Genomic DNA, 27,450 nt, shown 5'->3' on the forward strand with positions numbered 1-27,450 from the left:
AAGGACATCCAGGGCAGCAGTGACGAGTCCGGAGCGGCGGGGACACGTGAGTATTACCTCCTATAGTCCAGTGGTCTTCAACCTGCGGACCTCCAGATGTTGCAAAACTACAACTCCCAGCATGCTGGGAGTTGTAGTTTTGCAACATCTGGAGGTCCGCAGGTTGAAGATCACTGTTGGGTTCAGAATCATTTTTTATTTTTATTTTTTTTTTTTTGATTTTGCACCTTTAAAATTGGGTGTATCTTATATGTTGGTGCGTCCTATTGGGCGAAAAATATGTTACTTTTTTTTTACATAAGATCATGAAGGTTTTTTTTCTATAATAAAAACAATGATCAAAAAATGCATTTTGTGTTTACTTGGGTTATCCTTGTGTAATATTAAAATTTGTTTGATGGCCTAAAACATTTAATTGTGACAAATGTGCACAAAATAAGAAATCAGGAAAGGGGCAAATACTTTTTTCACATATAAAACTCATTGGGCCACAGAAAAGAAGTAAGGGAAAGCAAGCAAGAAAGGGAAAGCCTTATGCTATGGTTCTTTTCTCTTGCTGGGGCAGCAGACCATTTAGTGCTATGAATAGCAGTTCATTTGGCCACCTAACACATTGTGGCCAAGATTTATCAATCTCAGAGAAAAACTGTCCGAATTTGCTAACTGTAACCAATCACAACTCAGCTTTAATTTCTGAAACTGACCTGGTAAAAAGAAAGATCAACTGTGATTGATTGCTTTGGGAAAAAAATAATAAGACTTCTTTTTCCTCAGACAGTTGATAAACCTGGGCCTGTTAGGGGTCATCCACATGGCAGAATATCCGGCCAGACATTCTATGCACCACAGGTCCAGACTGAATCAGTCGGCAAAAGGTCAGTTCGGATATATACCGTCTCCACAGATGGCAATTCGCAGAAAAAAAAGAACACTAATTTTTTCTGCAGAGTCCGGAATTTGAACTGAAAACAGAATTTTCCACTGCAGAAACCCATTGAAAACAATCTATGATTTTTCATATCAACTGGCTCCAGAAAGAGATTTGTAAATTATTTCTATTTAAAAATCTTAATCCTTCCAGTACTTATCAGCTGCTGTATACTACAGAGGAAGTTGATTTTTTTTTCTTTTCTGACCACAGTGCTCTCTGCTGACACCTCTGTGTCAGGAACTGTCCAAATCCCTATAGTACACCTCTCCTTCTTCAGGCAGTTCCTGACAAGGACAGAGGTGTCAGCAGAGAGCACTGTGGTCAGACTGGAAAGAACTACTCAACTTCCTCTGCAGCATACAGCAGCTGGTAAGTACTGGAAAAATTATGATTTTTTAATAGAAGTAATTTACAATTCTGTTTAACTTTCTGGCATCAGTTGAGCTTTCCACTGGAATACCCCTTTAAAGGATTTTCCTCCAGCAAGTTTTAGTAGCGGCTTAAAACCAGAGTGGGAAACTCGAAAAAAAAATCTGCCTTTGTGAACGTACACTTCAGTTGAATTCGACCATGAAATTAAGCTGTGTCAATGAGTTCTAACAGTCTCCAAATGTTTCCTGCTAGCTTACTTGGGTTCCTGTGTTCAGTTTTATTTTTTGTGATCAATTAAGTTTCCAACAGTAGAACCCCACTAATCAGCTATTTAATTATGGCATATCCTATGAATGTGCATTTTTGTCATTCATTCAACTTTAAAAAAAAAATAAAAAAAAAATAAATAAATAAAAGACTAAAACAGTACTTACTGCATTCATATATTTGCTCAAGCTTATCCACAGAAGGCAAAGAAAAGAACTTGTAACCAGATTTGATACCAACTGCTAAGGATCTGTAAGGAAAACAAAAATGTAATAATTGAAAAACAAACAAGAATCAACATACCCTGTTGGTATTAACCCTTTAAAAGGACATGCACCGTAAATGTATGTCGCTGCAGCGAGTAACTTTGTGGACAGTGCTGTACATTTATGGCAAAGCTATGAAGCGAGCACAGAAGCAGCAGTTGGGGACTAGCAGACAATGTCAGATGACATTGATCACACTGATGTCTGACATTAACCCCTTCATGACCCAGCCCATTTTCACCTTCATGACCTGGGCATTTTTTGAAAATCTGACCACTGTCACTTTAAACATTAATAACTCTGGAATGCTTTTACTTATCATTCTGATTCCGAGATTGTTTTTTCGTGACATATTCTACTTTATGTTATTGGTAAAATTTCACTGATATTTGCATCCTTTCTTGGTAAAAAATCTAAAAATGTCATGAAAATTTTGAAAATTTGGCATTTTTCTAACTTTGAAAGTCTGCTTGAAAGGAAAATGGATATTCCAAATAAATTACATATTGATTCACATATACAATATGTCTACTTTGTGTTTGCATAAAAAAATTGACGAGTTTTTACTTTTGGAAGACACCAGAGGGCTTCAAAGTTCCGCAGCAATTTTCCAATTTTTCTCAAGATTTTCAAAATCGTAATTTTTCAGGGCCCAGTTCAGGTTGGAAGTGGATTTTAACCTCTTCAGGACATAGGGCGTATGGATACGACCTGCATCCCGAGTCCTTAAGGACCAAGGGCGTATCCATACGCCCGTGGGAATTCCGGCCCCCACCACTAGCCGGTTGGGGACCGGAGCCGGATGCCTGCTGAAATCGTTCAGCAGGCATCCCGGCATATCGCCCAGGGGGGTCATTATGCCCCCCCATGTCGGCGATCATGCAATTCAGTCCAGCGATCTGCGGCGATTCCGGGTCAATCGTGTCTCCAGTGACCCGATGACCCGGAATTACTGGCTGTTCGGGGCCGTCTCTGACGGCCTCGAACAGCCAGAGCCTGCAGGGGTGAGGTGGCACTGGTGCCACCTCACGATCGCCCTGATTCGTCGGCCGGATTACCGGCCGACCAATCAGGGCGCCTGCTGCGCCCCTCCGCCCCTCTTCTGGAGGACGTGAGCGGGTGCGGGACGTGCACCCCGGGTGCTGGGGACCCCGATCCCAGGCGCCCCTGTTGGGATCGGGGCCCCAGGAGCAGCTGCGGCGGCGGGACTGACCTGCAGCGTCTGGATCGTTGGAGGCGAGTGACAGCTCCCAGCATGCAAAAAGGGCATGCTGGGAGCTGTAGTTATGCAACAGGAGGAGGCAGACCACCACAACTCCCAGCATTCCCTTATGGGCATGCTGGGACTTATGGTTTTGCAACAGCTGGAGGCACATTCTTTCTATGGAAAAGTGTACCTTCAGCTGTTGTATAACTACAACTCCCAGCTTGCACAAACAGCTAAAGTGCATGCTGGGAGTTGTAGTGGTGCATCTGCTGGTTGCATAACTACAACTCCCAGCATGCCCTTTGGCTGTCGGTGACTGCTGAGAGTTGTAGTTTTGCAACAGCTGAAGGCACACTGGTTGTGAAACTCAGAGGTTTTTTTTTTTACCTAACTCAGTGTTTCACGACCGGTGTGCCTCCAGCTGTTGCAAACTACAACTCTCAGCAGTCACCGTACACCATGCACCGTACATGCTGGGAGTTGTAGTTTTGCAACAGCTGGAGACACACTGGCTGTGAAACACTGAGTTAGGTCACAAACTCAGTGATACATAACCAGTGTGCCTACAGTTGTTGCAAAACTGCAACTCTCAGCAGTCACAGACAGCCAATGGGCATGCTGGGAGTTGTAGTTATGCAACAGCTGGATGTCCCCCCCAATGTGAACGTACAGGGTACACTCACATGGGCGGAGGATTACAGTAAGTATTTGGCTGCAAATTTGAGATGCCGCAAACTTTCTGCTGCAGCTCAAATTGCCAGCGAGAAACTACTGTGAACCCCCGCCCATGCGACTGTACCCTAAAAACACTACACTACACTAACACAAAAAATAAAATAAAAAGTAAAAAACACTACGTATACACATACCCCTACACAGCCCCCCTCCCCTCCCCAATAAAAATGAAAAACGTCTGGTACGCCACTGTTTCCAGAACAGAGCCTCCAGCTGTTGCAAAACAACTCCGAGTATTGTCGGACAGCCGTTGACTGTCCAGGCATGCTGGGAGTTTTGCAACAGCTGGAGGCACCCTGTTTGGGAATCACTGGCGTAGAATACCCCTATGTCCACCCCTATGCAATCCCTAATTTAGGCCTCAAATGCGCATGGCGCTCTCACTTTGGAGCCCTGCGTATTTCAAGGCAACAGTTTAGGGTCACATATGGGGTATCGCCGTACTCGGGAGAAATTGTGTTACAAATTTTGGGGGGTATTTTCTGCTTTTACCCTTTTTAAAAATGTAACATTTTTGGGAAAGCAAGCATTTTAGGTAAAAAAAAAAATTTTTTTTTTTTTACATATGCAAAAGTCGTGAAACACCTGTGGGGTATAAAGGTTCACTTAACCCCTTGTTACGTTCCCCGAGGGGTCTAGTTTCCAAAATGGTATGCCATGTGGGGGGTTTTTTGCTGTCCTGGCACCATAGGGGCTTCCTAAATGCGGCATGCCCCCAGAGAAAAATTTGCGTTCAAAAAGCCAAATGTGACTCCTTCTCTTCCGAGACCTGTAGTGCGCCAGCAGAGCACTTTTCACCCCCATATGGGGTGTTTTCTGAATCGGGAGAAATTGGGCTTCAAATTTTTAGGGGTATTTTCTGCTATTACCCTTTTTAAAAATAAAACATTTTTGGGAAAACAAGCATTTTTAGGTAAAAATTTTTTTTTATTTTTTTTACATTTGCAAAAGTCGTGAAACACCTGTGGGGAATTAAGGTTCACTTTATCCCATGTTACATTCCCCGAGGGGTCTAGTTTCCAAAATGGTATGCCATGTGTTTTTTTTTTTTTGCTGTTCTGGCACCATAAGGGCTTCCTAAAGGTAACATGCCCCCCCAAAAACCATTTCAGAAAAACGTACTCTCCAAAATCCCCTTGTCGCTCCTTCCCTTCTGAGCCCTCTACTGCGCCCGCCGAACACTTTACATAGACATATGAGGTATGTCCTTACTCGAGAGAAATTGGGCTACAAATACAAGTAAAAATTTTGTCCTTTTACCCCTTGAAAAAAATTCAAAAATTGGGTCTACAAGAACATGTGAGTGTAAAAAATGAAGATTGTGAATTTTCTCCTTCACTTTGCTGCTATTCGTGTGAAACACCTAAAGGGTTAAAACGCTGACTGAATGTCATTTTGAATACTTTGGGGGGTGTAGTTTTTATAATGGGGTCATTTATGGGGTATTTCTAATATGAAGACCCTTCAAATCCACTTCAAACCTGAACTGGTCCCTGAAAAATACTGAGTTTGAAAATTTTGTGAAAAATCGGAAAATTGCTGCTGACCGTTGAAGTCCTCTGGTGTCTTCCAAAAGTAAAAACACGTCAATTTTATGATGCAAACATAAAGTAGACATATTGTATATGTGAACCAAAAAAAAATGTATTCGTAATATCCATTTTCCTTACAAGCAGAGAGCTTCAAAGTTAGAAAAATGCAAAATTTTCACATTTTTCATCAAATTTACGGATTTTTCACCAAGAAAGGATTCAAGTATCGACAAAAATTTACCACTATGTTAAAGTAGAATATGTCACGAAAAAACAATCTCGGAATCAGAATGATAACTAAAAGCATTCCAGAGTTATTAATGTTTAAAGTGACAGTGGTCAGATGTGCAAAAAACGCTCCGGTCCTTAAGGCCAAAATGGGCTCCGTCCTGAAGGGGTTAAGGGTCTGCATATTAGAAATATCCCATAAATGACCCCATTATAAAAACTGCACCCCCCAAAGTATTCAAAATGACATTCAGTAAGTGTTTTAACCCTTTAGGTGTTTCACAGGAATAGCAGCAAATAGAAGGAGAAAATTCTAAATCTTCATTTTTTACACTCGCATTTTCTTGTAGACCCAATTTTAGAATTTTTACAAGGGGTAAAAGGAGAGAAATCACCCAAAAATTTGTAACCTGAGTAAGGAAATACCTCATATGGGTATGTAAAGTGTTCGGCGGGCGCAGTAGAGGGCTCAGAAGGGAAGGAGCGACAATGGGATTTTGGAGAGTGAGTGAAAGGGTTTTTGGGGGGCATGTCCCATTTAGGAAGCCCCTATGGTGCCAGAACAGTGGACCCCCCCCACATGTGACCCCATTTTGGAAACTATACCCCTCATGGAATTTAATAAGGGGTGCAGTGAGCATTTACACCCCACTGGCGTTTGACAGATATTTGAAACAGTGGACTGTGCAAATCAAAAATTTTATTTTTCATTTTCACAGACCACTGTTCCAAAAATCTGTCATACACCAGTGGGGTGTAAATGCTCACTGCACCCCTTATTACATTCCATGAGGGGTGTAGTTTCCAAAATGGGGTCACATATGGATATTTATTGTTTTGCGTTTGTCAGAACTGCTGTAACAATCAGCCACCCCTGTGCAAATCGCCTCAAATGTACATGGTGCACTCTCCCTTCTGGGCCTTGTTGTGCGCCCCCAGAGCACTTTGCGCCTACATATGAGGTATCTCCGTAGTCGGGAGAAATTGCATTACAAATTTAGAGGGTCTTTTTTCCCTTTTACCTTTTGTGAAAATGAAAAGTATAGGGCAACACCAGAATGTCAGTGTAAAAAATTTATTTTTTTACACTAACATGCTGGTGTAGACCCCAACTTCACCTTTTCATAAGGGGTTAAAGAAGAAAAAGCCCCCCAAAATTTGTAAGGCAATTTCTCCCGAGTACGGCGATACCCCATATGTGTTCCAAAACTGTTGTCCTGAAATCCGACAGGGCTCCAAAGTGAGAGAGCGCCATGCGCATTTGAGGCCTGAATTAGGGATTTGCATAGGGGTATTCTATGCCAATGATTCCCAAACAGGGTGCCTCCAGCTGTTGCAAAACTCCCAGCATGTCTGGACAGTCAATGGCTGTCCAGCAATACTGGGAGTTATTATTTTGCAACAGCTGGAGGTCCACAGTTTGGAGACCACTGTATAATGGTCTCCAATCTGTGCTCTTCCAGATGTTAGAGAACTACAACTCCCAGCATGCCTGGACAGACTGAGCACTGATTTGTAGTTTTGCAACATCTGGAAGAGCACAGATTGGAGACCATTATACAGTGGTCTCCAAACTGAGGACCTCCAGATGTTGCAAAACTACAACTCCCAGCATGCCCAGAAAGCCAAAGGCTGTCTGGGCATGCTGGGAGTTGCAGTTTTGAAACTCCCAGAGGCAGCAGTGAGATCGCTTTACGGCGATCTCACTGCTGCCAATGAAGATGCCGCACTGCTGCCGGAAACTCACTGCCGGGACGCACCACCGCCGGAACCGCCTGGAGGACGTCGCTCGCGCCGGGACCGCTCGGGACACCGCATGGACGGGTAAGTGACACCGGGGGACGGGTCAGGGACACTTAGAGCGGTGTGTGTCCTGATCCCCGTGATCGGGACTCACACACCGCGCTGCTAAGTATTCTGATAGCGAAACGCTGCTATCAGCTAGTCAGATTTGACTAGCTGATAGCAGCGATCGCTGGTGGTCCCCCCGTGGTCGCATGGTAAGATGGCTGGCTATCAGTGATAGCCACCATCTTTCCGGGCGCTGCGGGATGCCGCGAGTAGCGGCAAAAATGTTCATGACGTACCTGTATGTCATGCGTCGGGAACACCTTGCCACCCATGACGTACAGGTATGTCATAGGTCGGGAAGAGGTTAAAGGGGTATTCCAGGAAAAAACTAAATTTTTTTAGATCAACTAGCTCCAGAAAGTTAAACAGATTTGGATATTACGTCTATTAAAAAATCTTAATCCTTCCAATAGTTATCAGCTGCTGAATATGAGTTATCCTTTTCTGTCTCACAACAGTGCTCTCTGCTGACACCTCTGTCTGTCTCAGGAACTGTCCGGAGCATAAGAGGTTTGATATGGTGATTCGCTCCTACTCTGGACAGCTCCCGAGACAGGTGTCATCAGAGAGCAGTTAGACAGGAAAGAGCAACTCAACTTCAGCGGCTGATAAGTACTGGAAGGATTACGCTTTTTTAATAGAAGTAATTTACAAATCTGTAACTTTCTGGAGCCAGTTGATTTAAAAAAAAAAGTTTTTCCCTGGAATACCCATTTAAAGGACATCTGCAGCGTGATTGATCGCGGGGGGGGTCCGACCGCTGGTGATGCCCCGTCTCCTCCCCGTCCCAATACAATTCTATTGGGGGAGACACGAACGCTGCCTCCCCGCCTCTCCCATAGAGATGTATGGAGGAGGTGTGCCGGCAGCAACGTCATGCTGCGGCTGGCACGCCCCCTGCACGGGACAGCCGCCTTAGCGCTCACTATGAGCGCTAATGGCGGCGCCCCATTAGGGAGATCGCGGGGGGGGGGGGGGTCCCAGGGGTCGAACCCCCCGCGATCAAACACTTATCCCCTATCTTGTAGATAGGGGATAAGTGTATATTGCGCTGCAGTTGTCCTTTAACTCTTTAACTGAAGGCTCTGGTGGCCTTTTGATGCTTCTTGAGCAGCCTGGTACTGCCGATAGTACTGAACAGGGAAATATTAATGATTGCTATAAAAAAAAGAGTCCCCTGGGGACATAAAAAAGTGTATAATAAATATTTTAAAGAGTTTTAAAAATATATTAAATGCCAGCCTGCCAGCCAGCCCCCAAATAAAAAAATAAAAATCAGAGAATAAAAAAAGTGTAAAGAAACACAACATATCTGGTATTGTTGCTTGGAAAAGTCCAATCTATTAAAATATAAAGGTTATTCTACAGCACAGTGAACGACGTAAAAAAAAATACAAAACACCTGAATTCCTGATTTTTGGTCACATCATATGTCAGAAAAAAAAGATTATTATAAAAAGAGATCAAAAAGTTCCATTAAAACAAACATGAGACCAATAGAAAACTACAGATCACAGTGGGGGGGGAAACAAGCCCTCATACAGCCTTGTATACGAGAAAATAATGGGGGGGGGGTCAGAGTTGGACACTTTTAAACATACTTGTGTTTGTTAAAAAAAAAGTCTTTTTTAACAGTCGTACAATAATAGAAAAGTACTGTAAGATATTCGTGTTGTCTTCCTGGCGCACGAGTTCGGCACATCGCGGATCGGGTTGACAGGTTGCTGGGCGGGGCTGGAGAGGACCCAGCAGTCATGGTACATATTGGCACCAATGACAAAGAAAGAGGTAGGTGGAGTGTCCTTAAAAATGATTTCAGGGACTTAGGCCGCAAGCTTAAGGCAAGGACCTCCAAGGTAGTATTTTCTGAAATACTACCAGTACCACGAGCCGCACCAGAGAGGCAGCGGGAGATCAGGGAGGTAAACAAGTGGCTCAGAAGCTGGTGTAGGAAGGAAGGGTTTGGGTTCTTGGAGAACTGGGCTGACTTCTTTGTTGGTTACTGGCTCTACCGTAGGGACGGGCTGCACCTCAATGGGGAGGGTGCAGCTTTGCTTGGGGAGAAGATGGCTAGAAGGGTGGAGGAGTGTTTAAACTAGGGACTTGGGGGAAGGGAACCTACAGCAAAGAGGGGGAAGATAGTGTAGATAGAGAGGTGGGAATTATAAAAGTACCTGGGGGTGGAGCGGAGGGAGGGGTTAGAATAGTTAATAGGAATAGGCTTCATAGGAAAATAAAACTTACACCCTTGAATCCCATTAACCCCAATAACATAAAGGATGGAAATGTAAAGTGTATGTTCACAAATGCCAGAAGCCTAGCAAATAAAATTGGGGAGCTTGAGGCCTTGATACTGGAGGAACATATTGATATAGTTGGGGTCACTGAGACATGGCTGGACTCCTCGCATGACTGGGCTGTCAATCTGCAGGGGTTTACATTGTTTCGCAAGGATAGAATGAACAGAAAAGGTGGTGGAGTCTGTCTGTATGTAAGAAGTGGTATGAAAGTCAGTGTGAACGATGCCATAGTGTGTGATGATTCTGAGCATGTGGAATCATTGTGGGTAGAATTACAAAAGGAGGGAAATACTGAAAAAATAATACTTGGTGTAATCTACAGACCCCCTAATATCACTGAAGAGATAGAAGTTCGGCTTCATAAACAAATAGAGAGGGCCGCCCGGGCAGGTACAGTGGTAATAATGGGAGATTTTAACTATCCAGATATAGATTGGGGTCCGGGGTTGGCTAAAACTACAAAGGGGCGACAATTCCTTAATTTATTGCAGGATAATTTTATGGGCCAGTTTGTGGAGGACCCAACAACAAGTGATGCCTTGTTGGATCTGATCATTTCCAACAATGCAGAGCTGGTTGGTAATGTAACTGTGTGAGAAAACCTTGGTAATAGCGACCACAATATAGTTACTTTTGACTTAAAATGTAGAAAACAAAGACAGGCGGGGAAGGCAAAAACATATAACTTTAAAAAGGCAAACTTCCCTGGGCTCAGGGCTGCACTACAGGACATAGACTGGGGGGAGGTGTTCTCAAATACTGATACAGAAGGTAAATGGGACATCTTTAACCCCTTCCCGCAGAATGTCATATATAAACGCCGGGTTGTGCAGTGCGTTCGCGCATCCCGGCGTTTATAAATGACATTCAGTTAACCCGGCGATGCGCAGCATCGCACGGGTTAACTGGCCGAAGTCCCGCTGTTTCCAGCAGGGGACAACTTCTGCTTCACCCCCAGGACCATCCATTGATGGTCCTGGTCAGCGATCACTGTGATTGGTCCCTGTGGACCAATCACAGTGATCTGGGGTGAAAGTTCAGATCCCCCGCACTGCCCGCCCCTGGAAGTCGGGCAGAACGGGGGACGAAGGCTGCAGGGGCTCGCGGGGACCTGCGGCATTCGGGGGGAACACGTGGGGACCGGCGGACTTACCTGATCCAGCGGCGGGACCGAGGAGCAGCGCGGGACCGGCCACGTGGACGAGCAGCGACGGGTAAGTATGTGGTCCTCAGAGGCAGCAGTGAAGATCTTCACTGCTGCTTCTAGGAGTCTGAAAACTACAACTCCCAGCATGCCTAGACAGCCTTTGGCTGTCTGGGCATGCTGGGAGTTGTAGTTTTGCAACATCTGGAGGGCCCCCGTTTGGAGACCATTGTATAATGGTCTCCAATCTGTGCTCTTCCAGCTGTTGCAAAACTACAACTCCCAGCATGCACTGACTGTCCAGGCATGCTGGGAGTTTTAGTTCAGCAACATCTGGCCCTTCAGATGTTGCCGAACTACAACTCCCAGCATGCCCTTCAGCTGTCTGGGCATGCTGGGAGTTGTAGTTTTGCAACAACTGGAGACACACTGGTTGGGAAACATTGTCTGTTTCTAACTCAGTGTTTCCTAACCTGTGTGCCTCCAGCTGTTGCAAAACTATAACTCCAAGCATGCACTAACAGACCATGCATGCTGGGAGTTGTGGTTTTGCAACAGCTGGTGCACCCCCCCCCCCCCCCTGCGAGGCTTTTACAGTGGGTTTCTCGCATCTTGAGATGCAGCAAATTTTGCGCTGGGAAACTCGCTGTAATCCCCCGCCCATGTGACTGTACCCTAAAAACACTACACTACACTAACACAAAATAAAATAAAAAGTTAAAAACACTACATATACACATACCCCTACACAGCCCCCCTCCCCCAATAAGAACGTCCGGTACACCACTGTTTCCAAAGCAGAGCCTCCAGCTGTTGAAAAACAACAACTCCCAGTATTGTCGGACAGCCGTTGACTGTCCAGGCATGCTGGGAGTTTTGCAACAGCTGGAGGCACCCTGTTTGGGAATCACTGGCGTAGAATACCCCTATGTCCACCCCTATGCAAATCCCTAATTTAGGCCTCAAATGAGCACGGCGCTCTCACTTTGGAGCCCTGTCGTATTTCAAGGCAACAGTTTAGGGCGACATATGGGGTATCGCCGTACTCGGGAGAAATTGCGTTACAAGGTTTGGGGGGCTTTTTCTTCTTTAACCCTTCATGAAAAGGAAATGTTGGGGTCTACACCAGAATGTTAGTGTAAAACAAATTAAATTTTTTACACTAACATGCTGATGTTGCCCTATACTTTACATTTTCACAAGAGGTAAAAGGGAAAAAAGCCCCCCAAAATTTGTAACGCAATTTCTCCCGACTACAGAGATACCCCATATGTGAGCGCAAAGTGCTCTGGGGGCGCACAACAAGGCCCAGAAGGGAGAGTGCGCCATGTACATTTGAGGTGATTTGCACAGGGGTGGCTGATTGTTACAGCGGTTTTGACAAACGCAAAAAAAACAAAACCCCACATGTGACCCCATTTCGGAAACGACACCCCTCACGGAATGTAATGAGGGGTGCAGTGAGAATTTACCCCCTACAGGTGTCTGACGGATCTTTGGAACAGTGATCCGTGAAAATGAAAACTTGTACAGCCCACTGTTCCAAAGATCTGTCCGACACCAGTGGGGGGCAAATGCTCACTGTATCCCTTGTTACGTTCCTCAAGGGGTCTCGTTTCCAAAATGGTATGCCATGTGGGGTTTTTTTGCTGTTCTGGCACCATAGGGGCTTCCTAAATGCGATATGCCCCCCGAGCAAAATTTGCTCTCAAAAAGCCAAATATGACTCCTTCTCTTCTGAGCATTGTAGTTCGCCCATAGTGCACTTCAGGTCCACTTATGGGGTACCTTCATACTCAGAAGAGAAGGGGTTACAAATATTGGGGAGTATTTCCTGCTATTAAACCTTGCAAAAATGTGAAATTTGGGGGGAAACACACATTTTAGTGGAAATTTTTTTTTTTTTTTTTACATATGCAAAAGTCGTGAAACACCTGTGGGGTAATAAGGCTCACTTTATTCCTTGTTACATTCCTCAAGGGGTCTAGTTTCCAAAATGGTATGCCATGTGTTTTTTTTTTCTGTTCTGGCACCATAGGGGCTTCCTAAATGCGACATGCCCCCCGAGCAAAATTTGCTCTCAAAAAGCCAAATATGACTCCTTCTCTTCTGAGCATTGTAGTTCGCCCATAGTGCACTTCAGGTCAACTTATGGGGTACCTCCATACTCAGAAGAGAAGGGGTTACAAATATTGGGGGGTATTTCCTGCTATTAACCCTTGGAAAAATGTGAAATTTGGGGGGAAACACACATTTTAGTGAAAAAAAATTATTTTTTTTTACATATGCCAAAGTCGTGAAACACCTGTGGGGTATTAAGGCTCACTTTATTCCTTGTTATGTTCCTCAAGGGGTCTAGTTTCCAAAATGGTATGCCATGTGAGGGGTTTTTGCTGTTCTGGCACCATAGGGGCTTCCTAAATGCAACATGCCCCCCAAAAACCTACTCTCCAAAATCCCCTTGTCGCTCTTTCCCTTCTGAGCCCTCTACTGCGCCCGCCGAACAATTTACATAGACATATGAAGTATGTGCTTACTCGAGAGAAATTAGGCTACAAATATAAGTATACATTTTCTCCTTTTACCCCTTGTAAAAATAAAAAAAATTGGGTCTACAAGAACATGCGAGTGTAAAAAAGGAAGATTGTGAATTTTCTCCTTCACTTTGCTGCTATTCCTGTGAAACACCTAAAGGGTTAAAATGCTGACAATGTCATTTTGAATACTTTGGGGGGTGCAGTTTTTATAATGGGGTCATTTTTGGGGTTTTTCTAATATGAAGACCCTTCAAATCCACTTCAAACCTGAACTGGTCCCTGAAAAATAGTGAGTTTGAAAATTTTGTGAAAAATTGGAAAATTGCTGCTGAACTTTGAAGCCCTCTGGTGTCTTCCAAAAGTAAAAACTCGTCACTTTTATGATGCAAACATAAAGTAGACATATTGTATATGTGAATAAAAAAAATTTTTATTTGTAATATACATTTTCCTTACAAGCAGAGAGCTTCAAAGTTAGAAAAATGCAAAATTTTCAAATTTTTCATCAAATTTTAGGATTTTTCACAAGGAAAGGATGCAAGTTACCACAAAAATTTACCGCCATGTTAAAGTAGAATATGTCACGGAAAAACAATCTTGGAATCAGAATGATAACTAAAAGCATTCCAGAGTTATTAATGTTTAAAGTGACAGTGGTCAGATGTGCAAAAAACGCTCTGGTCCTTAAGGCCAAAATGGGCTTGGTCCTGAAGGGGTTAAATCAACTCTAAATAACTATACAGCTAAATATATACCAAAGGGGAACAAATATAAACGACTAAAACTAAATCCTACATGGCTGACAAATGATGTTAAAAGAGCAATAAACAACAAAAAAATAGCCTTCAAAAAATTCAAATCTGATGGGTCAGCTATAACATTTAAACAGTACAAGGAGCTTAATAAAATCTGTAAAAATGTAATAAAAACAGCAAAAATTCAAAACGAGTGACAGGTGGCCAAAGAAAGCAAAACTAATCCTAAACATTTTTTTTGTTATATAAATGCAAAAAAAACAAGGACAGAGCATGTAGGACCCCTTAATAATGATAATGGGGAGGTCAAGAGAAGGCGGAGCTACTGAATGGGTTCTTTAGTTCTGTATACACTATGGAAAAAGGAGCTGACATTGGCCAGGTCAGCGCTGGTAACACATCATGTAATGTACTGAACTGGCTTAATGTAGAGATGGTACAAGGTAAGTTAAGTAATATAAATGTAAGCAAATCTCCAGGGCCAGATGGATTGCACCCAAGAGTTCTTAGAGAACTAAGTTCAGTAATATCTGTACCCCTGTTCATGATATTTAGAGATTCTCTAGTGTCTGGTATTGTGCCAAGGGACTGGCGCAAGGCGAATGTGGTGCCAATCTTCAAAAAGGGCTCTTGGTCTTCCCCAGGAAACTTTAGACCGGTAAGTTTAACGTGCATTGTGGGTAAATTGTTTGAAGGACTTATAAGGGATTACATACAGGAATACATAGGGGATAATTGTGTTATAAGTGATAGCCAGCATGGGTTTACTAAGGATAGAAGTTGTCAAACCAATCTAATTTGCTTTTATGAAGAGGTGAGTAGAAGCCTTGACAGAGGAATGGCTGTGGATAAAGTGTTTCTGGATTTTGCTAAAGCGTTTGATACTGTCCCTCATAGACGTCTGACAGGTAAGTTAAGGTCTTTGGGTTAGGAAATTTTAGTTTGTAACTGGATTGAACACTGGCTCATGGATCGTACCCAGAGAGTGGTGGTCAATGATTCGTACTCTGATTGGTCCCCGGTAATTAGTGGTGTACCCCAAGGTTCAGTACTGGGCCCGCTGTTGTTTAATTTATTTATCGATGATATAGAGGATGGTATTAACAGCTCTGTTTCTATCTTTGCAGATGACACCAAGCTTTGTAGCACGGTACAGTCTATAGAGGATGTGCATAAGTTACAAGAGGACTTGGATAGATTAAGTGTCTGGGCATCCACTTGACAAATGAGATTCAATGTGGATAAATGTAAAGTTATGCATCTGGGTTCTAATAACCTGCATGCGTCGTATGTATTAGGGGGGATTAAACTGGCAGAGTCACTGGTAGAGAAGGATCTGGGTGTACTTGTTAATCACAGACTACAGAATAGCATGCAATGTCAGGCTGCTGCTTCCAAAGCCAGCAGGATATTGTCATGTATCAAAAGAGGCATGGACTCGAGGGACCGGGACATAATACTCCCCCTTTATAAAGCATTGGTACGGCCTCACCTGGAATATGCTGTTCAGTTTTGGTCGACTGTACATAAAAGGGACACTGTGGAGCTGGAAAGGGTGCAGAGACGCGCGACTAAACTAATATGGGGCATGGAACAGCTATGAGGAGCGATTAAAGGAGTTACAAATGTTTAGTCTTGAGAAGAGACGTTTAAGGGGGGATATGATAAACGTATATAAGTATATTAATGGCCCATACAAAAAATATGGAGAAAAACTGTTCCAGGTTAAACCCCCCAAAGGACGAGGGGGCACTCCCTCCGTCTGGAGAAGAAAAAGTTTAGTCTCAAGGGGCGACACGCCTTCTTTACCATGAGAACTGTGAACTTATGGAACAGTCTACCTCAGGAACTGGTCACAGCAGGAACAATTAACAGCTTTAAAACAGGATTAGATACATTCCTGGAACAAAATAATATTAATGCTTATGAAGAAATATAAAATCCCATCCCTTCCCCAATATCACGCCACACCCCTACCCCTTAATTCCCTGGTTGAACTTGATGGACATACGTCTTTTTTCGACCGTACTAACTATGTAACTATAAGCGGAGATCCGGATCAGTCTCTTCTGATTCTCGGATCCTCTTCACCCACCTAAAGACCAGTGTTTCTTAATGGCCCACTTTTACCATTCTGGCAGTTTTCGGTTCCTGGCCCATATGTATCCCCTGGCATTCTCACACACCACTCATCGGAAGAACTCTGGGGTTGTGATTCTTATTTCTAGGTCTGGCCCCCTTCAGGTGACCTCTTGCTTTATTGACCCGGGGGTAGGTTTGCTATGGTGGAAGGAGCGGTTGCCACTGTTGCTCTGTAATCTGTTTATGCCTCGAATACCGCCCAACTCCCCTTCCTTCATAGAGTTCTGCATAGGAAATATCCACCCTCTGCCTGGATCTTAGGTGGAGATTTTAATTTGATCTTTATCCTTCCATGAACCATGTATCTCTTTCTGCCAGCCCTCTTCTCCAGCCCAACTACGCTTGGCAGGGCTTTTCAACGTCCAATCCGCTCTTTTTCACTTTACACTCTCTGGCGCCTAAACCATCTGATGGATAAATCATTTTCCTCTCACCCCGACCGATCCCACCCTGGTATTATCTGTTTGGTAATGTCCCAACTGTTCGTATGCTCTTGAGAGCTTCCATGGAGCCGATTTCCTGGTCAGACCATGGGCCGGTGATTCTCTCTTTATCCCTACTCTCCTCCACATTGCGGCAATGCCACTGGCGGCTGAATGACTCCCTCCTGAAATCTCCCCCCTCTCTGGACTCAATTCGAGCCTGAATAACTATTTCACCACCAATGATGGTTCAGTATCTTCCCTGGCTTCCCTGTGGGAGGCAATAAGGTGCATACTATACTTGCTCAGACCCTTCAGGACCATGCTTGCTGCTCAGTCTCCCTCAGCTTTGAGAGACTGGGGATATTTCTAAGGTTTTCTTCACTATTCTAAAATTGTATTCCCTAACCTCCCAGTTTCCATCAGACCCAGTTGAGCGAGAGTTGGCACTGCAGTCCTTTTTGTCTGACTGCACCCTACCGACCCTTTCTGTGGCTGACGGTGAGTCTCTCTGCCTTCCAATTTCCCCTGATTAAGTATTGAACATGATTAAGTCATTACCATTGGGGCGTTCTATACTACTACTATACTATACTGTACTATAAAGACCTTTGCGCTGCAGCTGGTCCTTAAACTTGTCTCTGTATTTAACTTTCTTATGGATGGCTCAGGGCCTCCTCAGTCCTTTTTCCCCTCCTATATCCCTCTTATCCCCAAGGCGGGAAAAGATCCCCAAGATTGTGATAGCTATATGCCTATAGCCGTTCTCAACTCTGTTTTGAAATTATATGCCAAAATCCTGGCCAATCTGCTCAGTTTTCATCTCCCATCCCTTGTGCATAATGACCAGGTGGGCTTTGCCCCCTGTCGCAAGTGGGGAGATAATATGAGAAGGGTCATAGAACTTGTACATGTGGTAAATCGTCACCACCATTCAGAAATTTTGTATCTCAGGCCGCTTCCTTAGTGTGTTGTGGGCTTCTCTATTCTACTCTTACTGCTTCCATCAAATTGCCCCACCAAACATCTGCCAGCTTCCCTCTCTTTAATGGGACTCGCCAGGGATGTCCGCTATCCCCGTTAAATTTTGTTCTCTGTATTGAGCCTTTGGCCCCTTGGATACAGGGGGGACCCGGACATTTCTGGGGTCCAGTTGCAGGACAGGGAATTCAAGATTTGCTTATTTGCAGAGTCCTCCTGACTCCTACCCGACACTTGTTGTCCCTTCCAAATCTTTAGAACCCAGCCTTATACAGTGTGCATACATCCTATTGATGTTCTGCGCTGCTCGATACACTGCAGTAGAGCAGAAGCGTCAACCCAGCTGTGACTGACAGCTGCTGAGACTGGGATCGCACTGTTCTTGGCCACATTAACCCTACAGATGCCGTGATCAGTACTGATCACAGCATCTATGGGATTAACATGAGGAGGGGGTCTCCACCTGTTCCCCAACTGCGACCCCGCGATACGATCGTGGAGACGGGATGGTTGCCATGACAGCAGGCGACCAGCTGATTGCCTCCTGTCTGCCTAGTATGGCAGCCTGTGAGGTCCAGCTATAGCTTACAGTTATGCTATGCTGCAGTACAGGTGTACTTCAGCATAACATAACAGGTAGAAAGTGAAAAAGTATAAAAATAAAATAAATACCCGGTCTTCGTCTTTTAGGTAAAAACAGGCGGCATCCTTAACCTCTCCAGGACCAAGGGCATACAGGTGCGCCCTTGCTCCCTGGTACAAAAATGGGCACTGTCAGATACAAAAACTTTTGATATGTTTTTTTGCTTTCATTAGAAAATTTTCAGTATGAAAGCCAAACAACTGACCCCCCCCCCCCCCCCCCGCCTGCTTGGACACATACTAGTCCTGCTGTGTCCATGCATCATCACCTACGTCATGGACACACATCCTTGATTGACAGCTGTGAGCGCAGGACTCACAGCTGGAGGAAAAATCCTCCCACTGTCAGCTTGTGTCCCGCTACTGTCAGTGAGGACAAGCTGGGAGTTGTCGTTTTGCTAATGCTAGGGGAGATGTGAGCAGACAGCATACTGAGGGAGGCGGCGGAGACCTGCACAATGAGGCCACGCCCCTCCCTTTGAGAGTTATTCAGACTAGTGAGCTAAATTAAAAAAGTGTAATAAAAAAAAATAAAGGTGCTAGACGCAAAAAAAATGTATGTACATGATCAGGATTAGGTACTAAGTGATATATATAAAAAAAATATTTTTTGTTGGATCTGACAGATACGCTTTCAGGACCAAGGGAGTACCTGTACACCCTCAGCGTTTTCGTTCACCGCCGGTAACTGGGCGGTGAACGGAATGGGATGCCTGCTGAAATCATTCAGCAGGCAACCCGTGCCAACACCTGGGGGGTCCCGAGACCGTCGATTTGCAGCGATTCCAGGTCAATTGGGTCACCGGTGACCCGTAAATAAAAAAAAAATAAAAAGTGATTGGTGCTGTCCGACGGTGATTGCATAACTACAACTCCCAGCATGCACAGACAGCCAAAGGGCATGCTGGGAGTTGTAGTAGTGTGCCTCCAGCTGTTGCATAACTACAACTCCCAGCGTGCCCTTTGGCTGTCAGTGCATGCCGAGAGTTGTAGTTTTGTAACAGCTGGAGGACACTGGTTGCAAAACAGAGAGTTTGTTACCTAACTCAGTGTTTCACAACCAGTGTGCCTCCAGCTGTTGTATAACTCAGTCTTAACGGTCAGTGCATGCTGGGAGTTGCAGTTTTGCAACAGCTGGAATCCCGACACTCACGATGGATGCCTAATCACCTCAAGTGTTTATTTGCATAATTCACATCAATAACATAGATGTGGTAAGATCGCGACAAGCAGGACGCGTGTCGGCTAACTAGTGGCCTTCAAATGATCTGAAGGCCACTAGCGGGCCGAAATGCACCCTGCGTGTCACTATCTTGCCACATCTATGCTATTGATGTGAATTTTGCAAATAAACACTTGAGGTGATTAAGCATCCATCGTGAGTGCCGGGATTCTTTTAGCTACTTATCCGCGAGCAAAAAGCTACAGATACGAGTGCCGACTCCTTCTATCTTTGCCAAACACTACATATACACCCCCTTACACAGTTACACCCACCCCCAATAAGAATGAAAAACGTCTTATACTGCACTGTTTCCAAAACGGAGCCTCCAGCTGTTGCAAGCATGCTGGAACTGTCCAGGCATGCTGGGAGTTTTGCAACAGCTGGAGGCACCCTGTTTGGGAAACACTGCCGGAGGGTATTTTTTGTATCGGAGGCAAGTGTAATGCTTGCATCCGAGTCCGTCCCTATGCAAATCCCTAATTTAGGCCTCAAATGCGCATGGCGCTCTCTCACTTCGGAGCCCTGTCGTATTTCAAGGCAACAGTTTAGGGCCACACATGGGGTATCTTCGTACTCGGGAGAAACTGCCTAACAAATTTTGGGGGTCTTTTCCTCCTTTTACCCCTTATGAAAAGGTAAAGTTGGGGTCTTTTTATTGTTAACACTAACATGCTGGTGTTGCCCCATACTTTCCATTTTCACAACAGGTAAAAGAAAAGAAAAGGAAAAAAAACGCTATTTTTCCCCGAGTACGGAAATACCCATTATGTGGACGTAAAATGCTCTGAAGGCGCACAACAGGGCTCAGGAGTGATAGAGCGCCATGTACATTTGAGGTGATTTGCACAGGGGTGGCTGTTACAGCAGTTCTGACTAACGACCAAAAAAAAAAAAAAAAAACACCCACGTGATCCCATTTTGCAAACTACACCCCTCACGGAACATAACAAGGGGTATAAGGAGCCTTAACACCCCACAGGTGTCTGAAAATTTTCGTTAAAGTTGGACGTGAAAACGAAAAATTCGTTTTTTTTCTTTCAATAAAATGCTGGTGTTACCCCAAATTTTTCATTTTCACAAGGGGTTATAGGAAAAAAGCCCCACAAAATTTGTAACACCATTTCTTCTAAGAGAATACCCCATGTGTGAGTGTAAAGTTCTCTGCAGGCGCACTACAGAACTCAGAAGAGAAGGAGTGCCATTGGGCTTTTGGAGAGAGAATTTGGCTCGAATTGAAGGCCATGTGCGTTTGCCCTGTGGTGTCAGAACAGTGGACCCCCACATGTGACCCCATTTTGGAAACTACACCCCTCACGGAATGTAATAAGGCGTGCAGTGAGCATTTACATGCCAAGTGTCTGACAGATTTTTGAACAGTGGTCCATGAAAATGGAAAATGTAATTGTTCACTGCACCCCTTATTACATTCCGTGAGGGGTGTAGGTTCTGAAATGTTGTCACTTCGGGGGGGGGGGGGGGGGGGGGGAAGAGGTCAGCTGTTCCGGTAGCATGGGGGCTTTGTGAACACATATGGCCCCCGACTTCCATTCCTACCTAATTCTCTCTGCAAAAGCCCAATGGAGCTCCTTCTCTTCTGAGCCCTGTAGTGCGCCCGCAGAGCACTTAAATGGGCACCGTCATCAACTTTTTTTTTTTTTTTTTGATATGTTGTAGTACATATGTACTACAACATATCTCTAATATATTTTCATTATTTTATTTTTTATTAAAATGTTTAAATTAACGTTTGAAAACCGTCCACTAGGGGTCTCCCTTCTAGTGCCCGGCTGCAGGCTGGCGTGATGTCACGCCTGAATTCGGACTGATGTAGGCCGGACATCGGTCCTAATTCATTCAGCCTGTGCTCGCTCCCTGCCTGTCAGTCAGAGAGGCAGTGAGCGAGCGCATTGGTACCCTGACCTCAGACGCCGGACACACCTCCCGCACCACGCCGCTGATGGACTCTGCAGTTTGCATGTATGGGGATCGGGGTTTCAACACGGGGGTTGCGGGGATCGGGGTTTCAACACGGGGGTTGCGGGGACGGCTTAGCGCTGGAGGGAACGGGGTAGCGCCGCGCCCATGGCCCTAACTTATTGTTTTCAACACAGGGTGCCTCCAGCTGTTTCCCCACTACAACTCCCAGCATGCCCTGACAGCCAATAGATGTCAGGGCAAGCTGGGAGTTGTAGTGGTGAAACAGCTGGAGGCACCCTGTATAGTGAACTAAGGGCGGAAATGCCGGCCCCAGCAGGCATCAGTGACGTCTGCCTGCTGGGAAAGTCTGCCTGGTAGTGAGCACACTACCAGGCAGACAAAAAGACCCTTTTTAATATAGTTTAAAAAAAAAAAAAAAAAAAAAAAAAAAAATTAAAGCAGGGAGGGGGTTAGGGAGAGATGGCAAATAGGCAGGGACAGAAAAAAAAATATATGATGGTGGGAGCTACCATTTAACAACCACATATGGGGTATTTCCATACTCGGGAGAAAAATCCCCGAAAAATTTTTAACTTTTCTATTAAAGGGGTACTCCAGGCAAAAACTTTTTTTTATATATCAACTGGCTCCGGAAAGTAAAACAGATTTGTAAATTACTTCTATTAAAAAATCTTAATCCTTCCAATAGTTATTAGCTTCTGAAGTTTTCTGTCTAACTGCTCAATGATGAGGTCACGTCCCGGGAGCTGTGCATGATAGGAAAATATCCCCATAGGAGCTGCACAGCTCCTGGGACGTGAGTCATCAGAAAGCAGTTAGACAGAAAACAGCAACTCAACTTCAGAAGCTAATAACTATTGGAAGGATTAAGATTTTTTAATAGAAGTAATTTACAAATCTGTTTAACTTTCCGGAGCCAGTTGATATATAAAAAAAAGTTTTGGCCTGGAATACCCTTTAAGGCTGGGTTCACATCACGTTTTTGCCATACTGTTTTCAATCCGTTTTTTCTAAAGAAAACCGTACGGCAAAAAAAACGGATGGAACAGTATGGAAAAAAGAAAACCGTATGCGTTTTTAAACAGTATACTGTTTTTAAAAGTGCATACAGTTTATAACGGCCGTTATTTTGTGACGGAAGATAGTAACGGGAGAAATAGTGCATGCACTATTTCTTCCGTTCATTCTCCCGTCACAAAATAACGGCCGTTATTAATAACGGACTATACCGGATTCAAACGGATAGACTATAATGGGATTTTCTAACGGACGTTTAATGGCCGATTTTCAGGGTTTTCATAATGGAACATCAAACGGATCCTTAAAACGGATGAATTTTATAGTGTGAAAGCAGCCTAACATAAATGTGGAAAATTGCTGATGCCAACATGAAGTAGACAAATTTTCCCTGAAATTTTTGAATTTTTCACCAAGAAATTATGCAAATATCGACGAAAATTTACCACTATCTTAAAGTAGAATTTGTCACGAAAAAAAATCTCTGAATCAAATTCATAAGAAAAAGCATCTCAGAGTTATTAATGCTTATAGTGACAGAGGTCAGATTTGCAAAAAATGGTCTCATCCTACTGTTCCATCTTGCCCGGGCTAAAAAACTAAATTAAAATAAAGTCTCTCACGTTCCCGCGGAGCACCGCTACAGCTGATCTGTCCTCCGGTCCTTTTCCTTCCTATTTCCGTGTGCACGGATCGTCACACAGCACTTCATCCTATCACCGGCCAAGGCGGCGCAGGAAGGCGAGAGAGAGTTTGTTTTTTTCAGCCTGGGCATGATGGAACCGGAGGAGACTACACTAGACTACTCATTTAAAAATGGGCTTCATCCCCACGTTAAACACAAGGATTTCTCTAGATGTACAGTTTTATCAATGTGCTTAACATTATATCACAGGAAAATTATTAAAAGAAATGCCAAATAGTATACGAAAGTGGTAAAACTGGTTTGCAGATGTCTTGTCCATCGCTGTGACAAGTCACATACCCAGGATCACAGAGTGATTCATAGATGAGCTTTCCCTCAATAATTTCTGTAATTGCTTCTGATCACAAGAAAACCCCCAATAACCCACAGTAAACCTTACAATCAAAGCTCATGCTGGAGGCTCCTGTTCAGGTCACCTACATATTTTCTGGGTGTAAAGACAAGTTGAGGAAGCAATGTGAACATAACCTAAACAAACATCAATGGCAATCACAAGGAGTATGACCAGCATCCTGGTAAACCATTGAGTCTCTGCCTAATAGGCAATGATTTCCAGAGTCAACAACCCGGTGACAGCACCACACACCACGAACACCATTAAGCAACACATCTGTGGCAGAGCGCACACACAACTTTACCAGTGTATTGTTCTCAGCCATCAATACTGGACTCACGTACGTGTTATCTTGGTTGAAATTCGCAAACAAGAGCTGCGTGGCTCCGGTCTCAACGTTCTGCCTAGCCAGGTTCATAATGACACCTTACTTTCAACTAGGGATAACGTACGGGTCACTAAGCTGCGAGCTCGGTATTTAGCGTTCGCTCATTCCTTGTTTACCGGCCTGGACATGACGGGTTACTGGGCATGCGCGCACTTACTAAGCAGCCCTCACTGCGCAGGTCTTCAAAGGGCAGGGAGACGTCATTTTACATGCGCGAGAAGAGTTACGGCTTGTGCGGCTGCGTTTCTGCCCAATCACTTGTTGTTTAGCAGCATGAGTTGACGGCGTCGGATACCAATGTAATATAACTGATATACACAAAAAGAAAAGTAAACATATAAGGCTCATTCATAGAGAGGAGTGCTTAAGGAAAAACAAGTGATTGCTCCGTTGTTCGGTTATAATCACTCTCTGACCAGGGCCGTCTTATTTAGCCGGTGAGTTGCCTAGCAACATTTGGAGGGTGCAGTTTGAGACCACTATACAGTGGTCTCTAACTGTAGCCTTCCAGATGTTGCAAAACTACAACTACCAGCATGCCCAGACAGCTGTTTGAGCATGCTGGAATATGTAGTTTTGCAACAGCTGGAGGGCTACAGTTTGAGACCACTCTACAGTGATCTCTAAACGGTATCCCTCCAGATCTTTCAAAACTACAACTCGTAGCATGCCCAAACAACTGTTTGCTGTCTGTGCATGCTGGGAGTTGTAGTTTTGCAACAGCTGGAGGCACACTAGTTGGAAAATACTGAGTTAGGTAACAGAACCTAACTGAAGGTTTCCCAACCGGTGTGCCTCCAGCTGTTGCAAAAGTACAACTCCCAGCATGCACGGTCTGTCAGCACATGCTGGAAATTGTAGTTTTGAAACAGCTGGAGGTTTGCCCCCCCCCCCCCCCCCCCCCCCATGTGAACGTACAGGGTACATTCACACAGGCAGGTTTACAGTAAGTTTCTTGCTTCAAGTTTGGGCTGCAGCAAATTTTTCACCGCAGCGCAAACTCCTAGCGGGAAACTCACCATAAACGCCACTGCGAATATACCCTAAAAACACTACATTACACTAACACATAATAAAGGGTAAAACACTACATATACACCCCTTACACTGCCCCCCCCCCCCCCCCCAATAAAAATGAAAAACTTATTGTATGGCAATGTTTCTAAAACGGAGCCTCCTTGCTGTTGCAAAACAACAACGCCCAGGATTTCCGGACAGCCACTGACTGTCCAGGCATGCTGGGAATTTAGCAACAGCTGGAGGCACCCTGTTTGGGAATCACTGGTGTAGAATACCCCTATGTCCACCCCTATGCAATCCCTAATTTAGTCCTCAAATGTGCATGGCGCTCTCTCACTTCGAAGCACTGTCGTATTTCAAGGAAACAGTTTAGGGCCACATATGGGGTATTTCCATACTCGGGAGAAATTGCACTACAAATTTTGGGAGGCTTTTTCTCCTTTTACCCCTTATGAAAAGGAAAAGTTGGGGTCTACACCAGCTTGTTAGTGTAAAAAAATAAAATGTTTACACTAACATGCTGGTGTTGCCCCATACTTTTTATTTTCACGAGTGTTAAAAGGAAAAAAAGACTCCCAAAATTTGTAACGCAATTTCTCCTGAGCACGGAAATACCACATATGTGGGTGTAAAATGCTCTGCGGACGCATAACAAGGCTCAGGAGTGAGAGTGCACTATGTACATTTGAGGCCTAAATTGGTGATTTGCACAGGGGTGGCTGATTTTACAGCGGTTCTTCTGACATAAACGCAAAAAAAGAAATACCCACATGTGACCCCATTTTGGAAACTAAACCCCTCGCGGAACGTAACAAGGGGTATAGTGAGCCTTAACACCCCACAGGTGTTTAATGAAAATTCTTCAAAGTTGGAAATGGAAAAAGTTGGATGGAAAAATGGAGAGAAAAACTTTTTTTTCACTAAAATGCTGGTGTTACCCAAAATTTTTCCTTTTCAAAAGGGAAAATAGGAAAAAAAAAAGCCCCCCAAAATTTGTAACCCCATTTCTTCTGAGTAAGAACATACCCCATGTGTGGATTTAAAGTGCTCTGCGGGCGAACTACAATGCTCAGAAGAGAAGGAGCGCCATTGGGCTTTTGAAGAGAAAATTTGTCCGGAATTGAAGGCCACGTGTGTTTACAAAGCCCCCATAGTGCCACAACAATGGCACATGTGACCCCATTTTGGAAACTACACCCCTCACGTAATGTAATAAGGGGTACAGTGAGCATTTACGCCCCACAGGTATCTGACAGATTTTTGGAACAGTGGTCCGTGAAAATGAAAAATGTAATTTTTCATTTGCACAGACCACTGTTCCAAAGATCTGACAAACGCCAGTGGGGTGTAAATACTCACTGCACCCCTTATTAAATTCTGTGAGGGGTGTCGTTTCCAAAATAGGGTCACATGTGGGGGGTCCACTGTTCTGGCGGCATGGGGGACTTTGTAAACGCACATGGCCCCTGACTTCCATTCCAAACAATTTTTGTCCGAAAAGCTCAATGGCACTCCTTCTCTTCTGAGCTTTGTAGTGCACCAGGAGTGCACTTGACATCCACACATGGAGTATTTCCATACTCAGAAGAGATGGGGTTACGCATTTTGGGGGTCATTTTGTCCTATTATCCCTTGTAAAAATGTAAAAATTTGAGGGAAAACTAGCATTTTCGTGAAAAAAAAAATCATTTACACATTCAACTTTAACTAAAAGTCGTCAAACACCTATGGGGTGTTAAGGCTCACTGGACCCCTTGTTACATGCCTTGAGGGGTGTAGTTTCCAAAATAGTATGCCATGTGTTTTTTTTTTTTGTTTGTTTTTTTGTTGTTGTCCTGGCACCATAGTGGCTTCCTAAATGGGACATGCCCCCCAAAAACCATTTCAGCAAAATTTGCTTTTCAAAAGCCAAATGTGACTCCTTCTCTTCTGAGCATTGTAGTTCGCCCGCAAAACATTTTACGTCCTAACATAGGGTATTTCCATACTCAGAAGAGATGGGGTTACAAATTTTGGGGGGCATTTTGTCCTATTATCCCATGCAAAAATTTTACATTTGAGGGAAAGCTAGCATTTTAGTGAAAAAATAAATTATCATTTACACATCCAACTTTCACGAAAAGTCGTCAAACACTTGTGGGGTGTTAAGGTTCACTGGACCCCTTGTTACGTGTCTTGAGGGTTGTAGTTTCCAAAATAGTATGCCACACTTGACATACACATATGAGGTATTTTCTTACTCGAGAGAAATTGGGTTACACATTTTAAGAAAATTTCTCTCCTTTTACCCTTCATTAACTGGGTCTACAAGAACATGCCAGTGTAAAAAAGGAAGATTTTGAATTTTCTCCTTCAATTTGCTTATTAATGTTAAACACCTAAAGGGTTAACAAACCTTTTGAATGTAATTTTGAATACTTTTAGGGGTGCAGTTTTTGTAATGGGGTCATTTGTGGGGTATTTCTAATATCAAGGCCCTTCAAATCCACTTCAAAACAGAACTGGTCCCT

General features: G+C 44.1%; 1 protein-coding gene across 3 annotated transcripts in view; it reads right to left on the minus strand.

Annotated features, from left to right (window-relative positions):
- WIPI2 (WD repeat domain, phosphoinositide interacting 2) overlaps nt 1-24,069 on the minus strand; it is a 241,314-nt gene extending 217,245 nt beyond the window's left edge. Inside the window, exons 1-2 of one of the 3 annotated variants that reach the window (XM_056534649.1) lie at nt 23,877-24,069; nt 1,738-1,820 (exon numbers count right to left, since the gene is read on the minus strand). In XM_056534649.1, the coding sequence (XP_056390624.1) occupies nt 1,738-1,820; nt 23,877-23,950 (157 nt within the window). In that variant the 5' untranslated portion in view covers nt 23,951-24,069. Of the gene's footprint in view, nt 1-1,737; nt 1,821-23,836 lie in introns of all 3 variants that reach the window. The other 2 variants (XM_056534648.1, XM_056534650.1) reach the window with 2 other exon arrangements.
- Nucleotides 24,070-27,450: the final 3,381 nt, after the last annotated feature.

Source organism: Hyla sarda, chromosome 8 (genome assembly GCF_029499605.1).
Source record: "Hyla sarda isolate aHylSar1 chromosome 8, aHylSar1.hap1, whole genome shotgun sequence".
NCBI lineage: Eukaryota > Metazoa > Chordata > Amphibia > Anura > Hylidae > Hyla > Hyla sarda.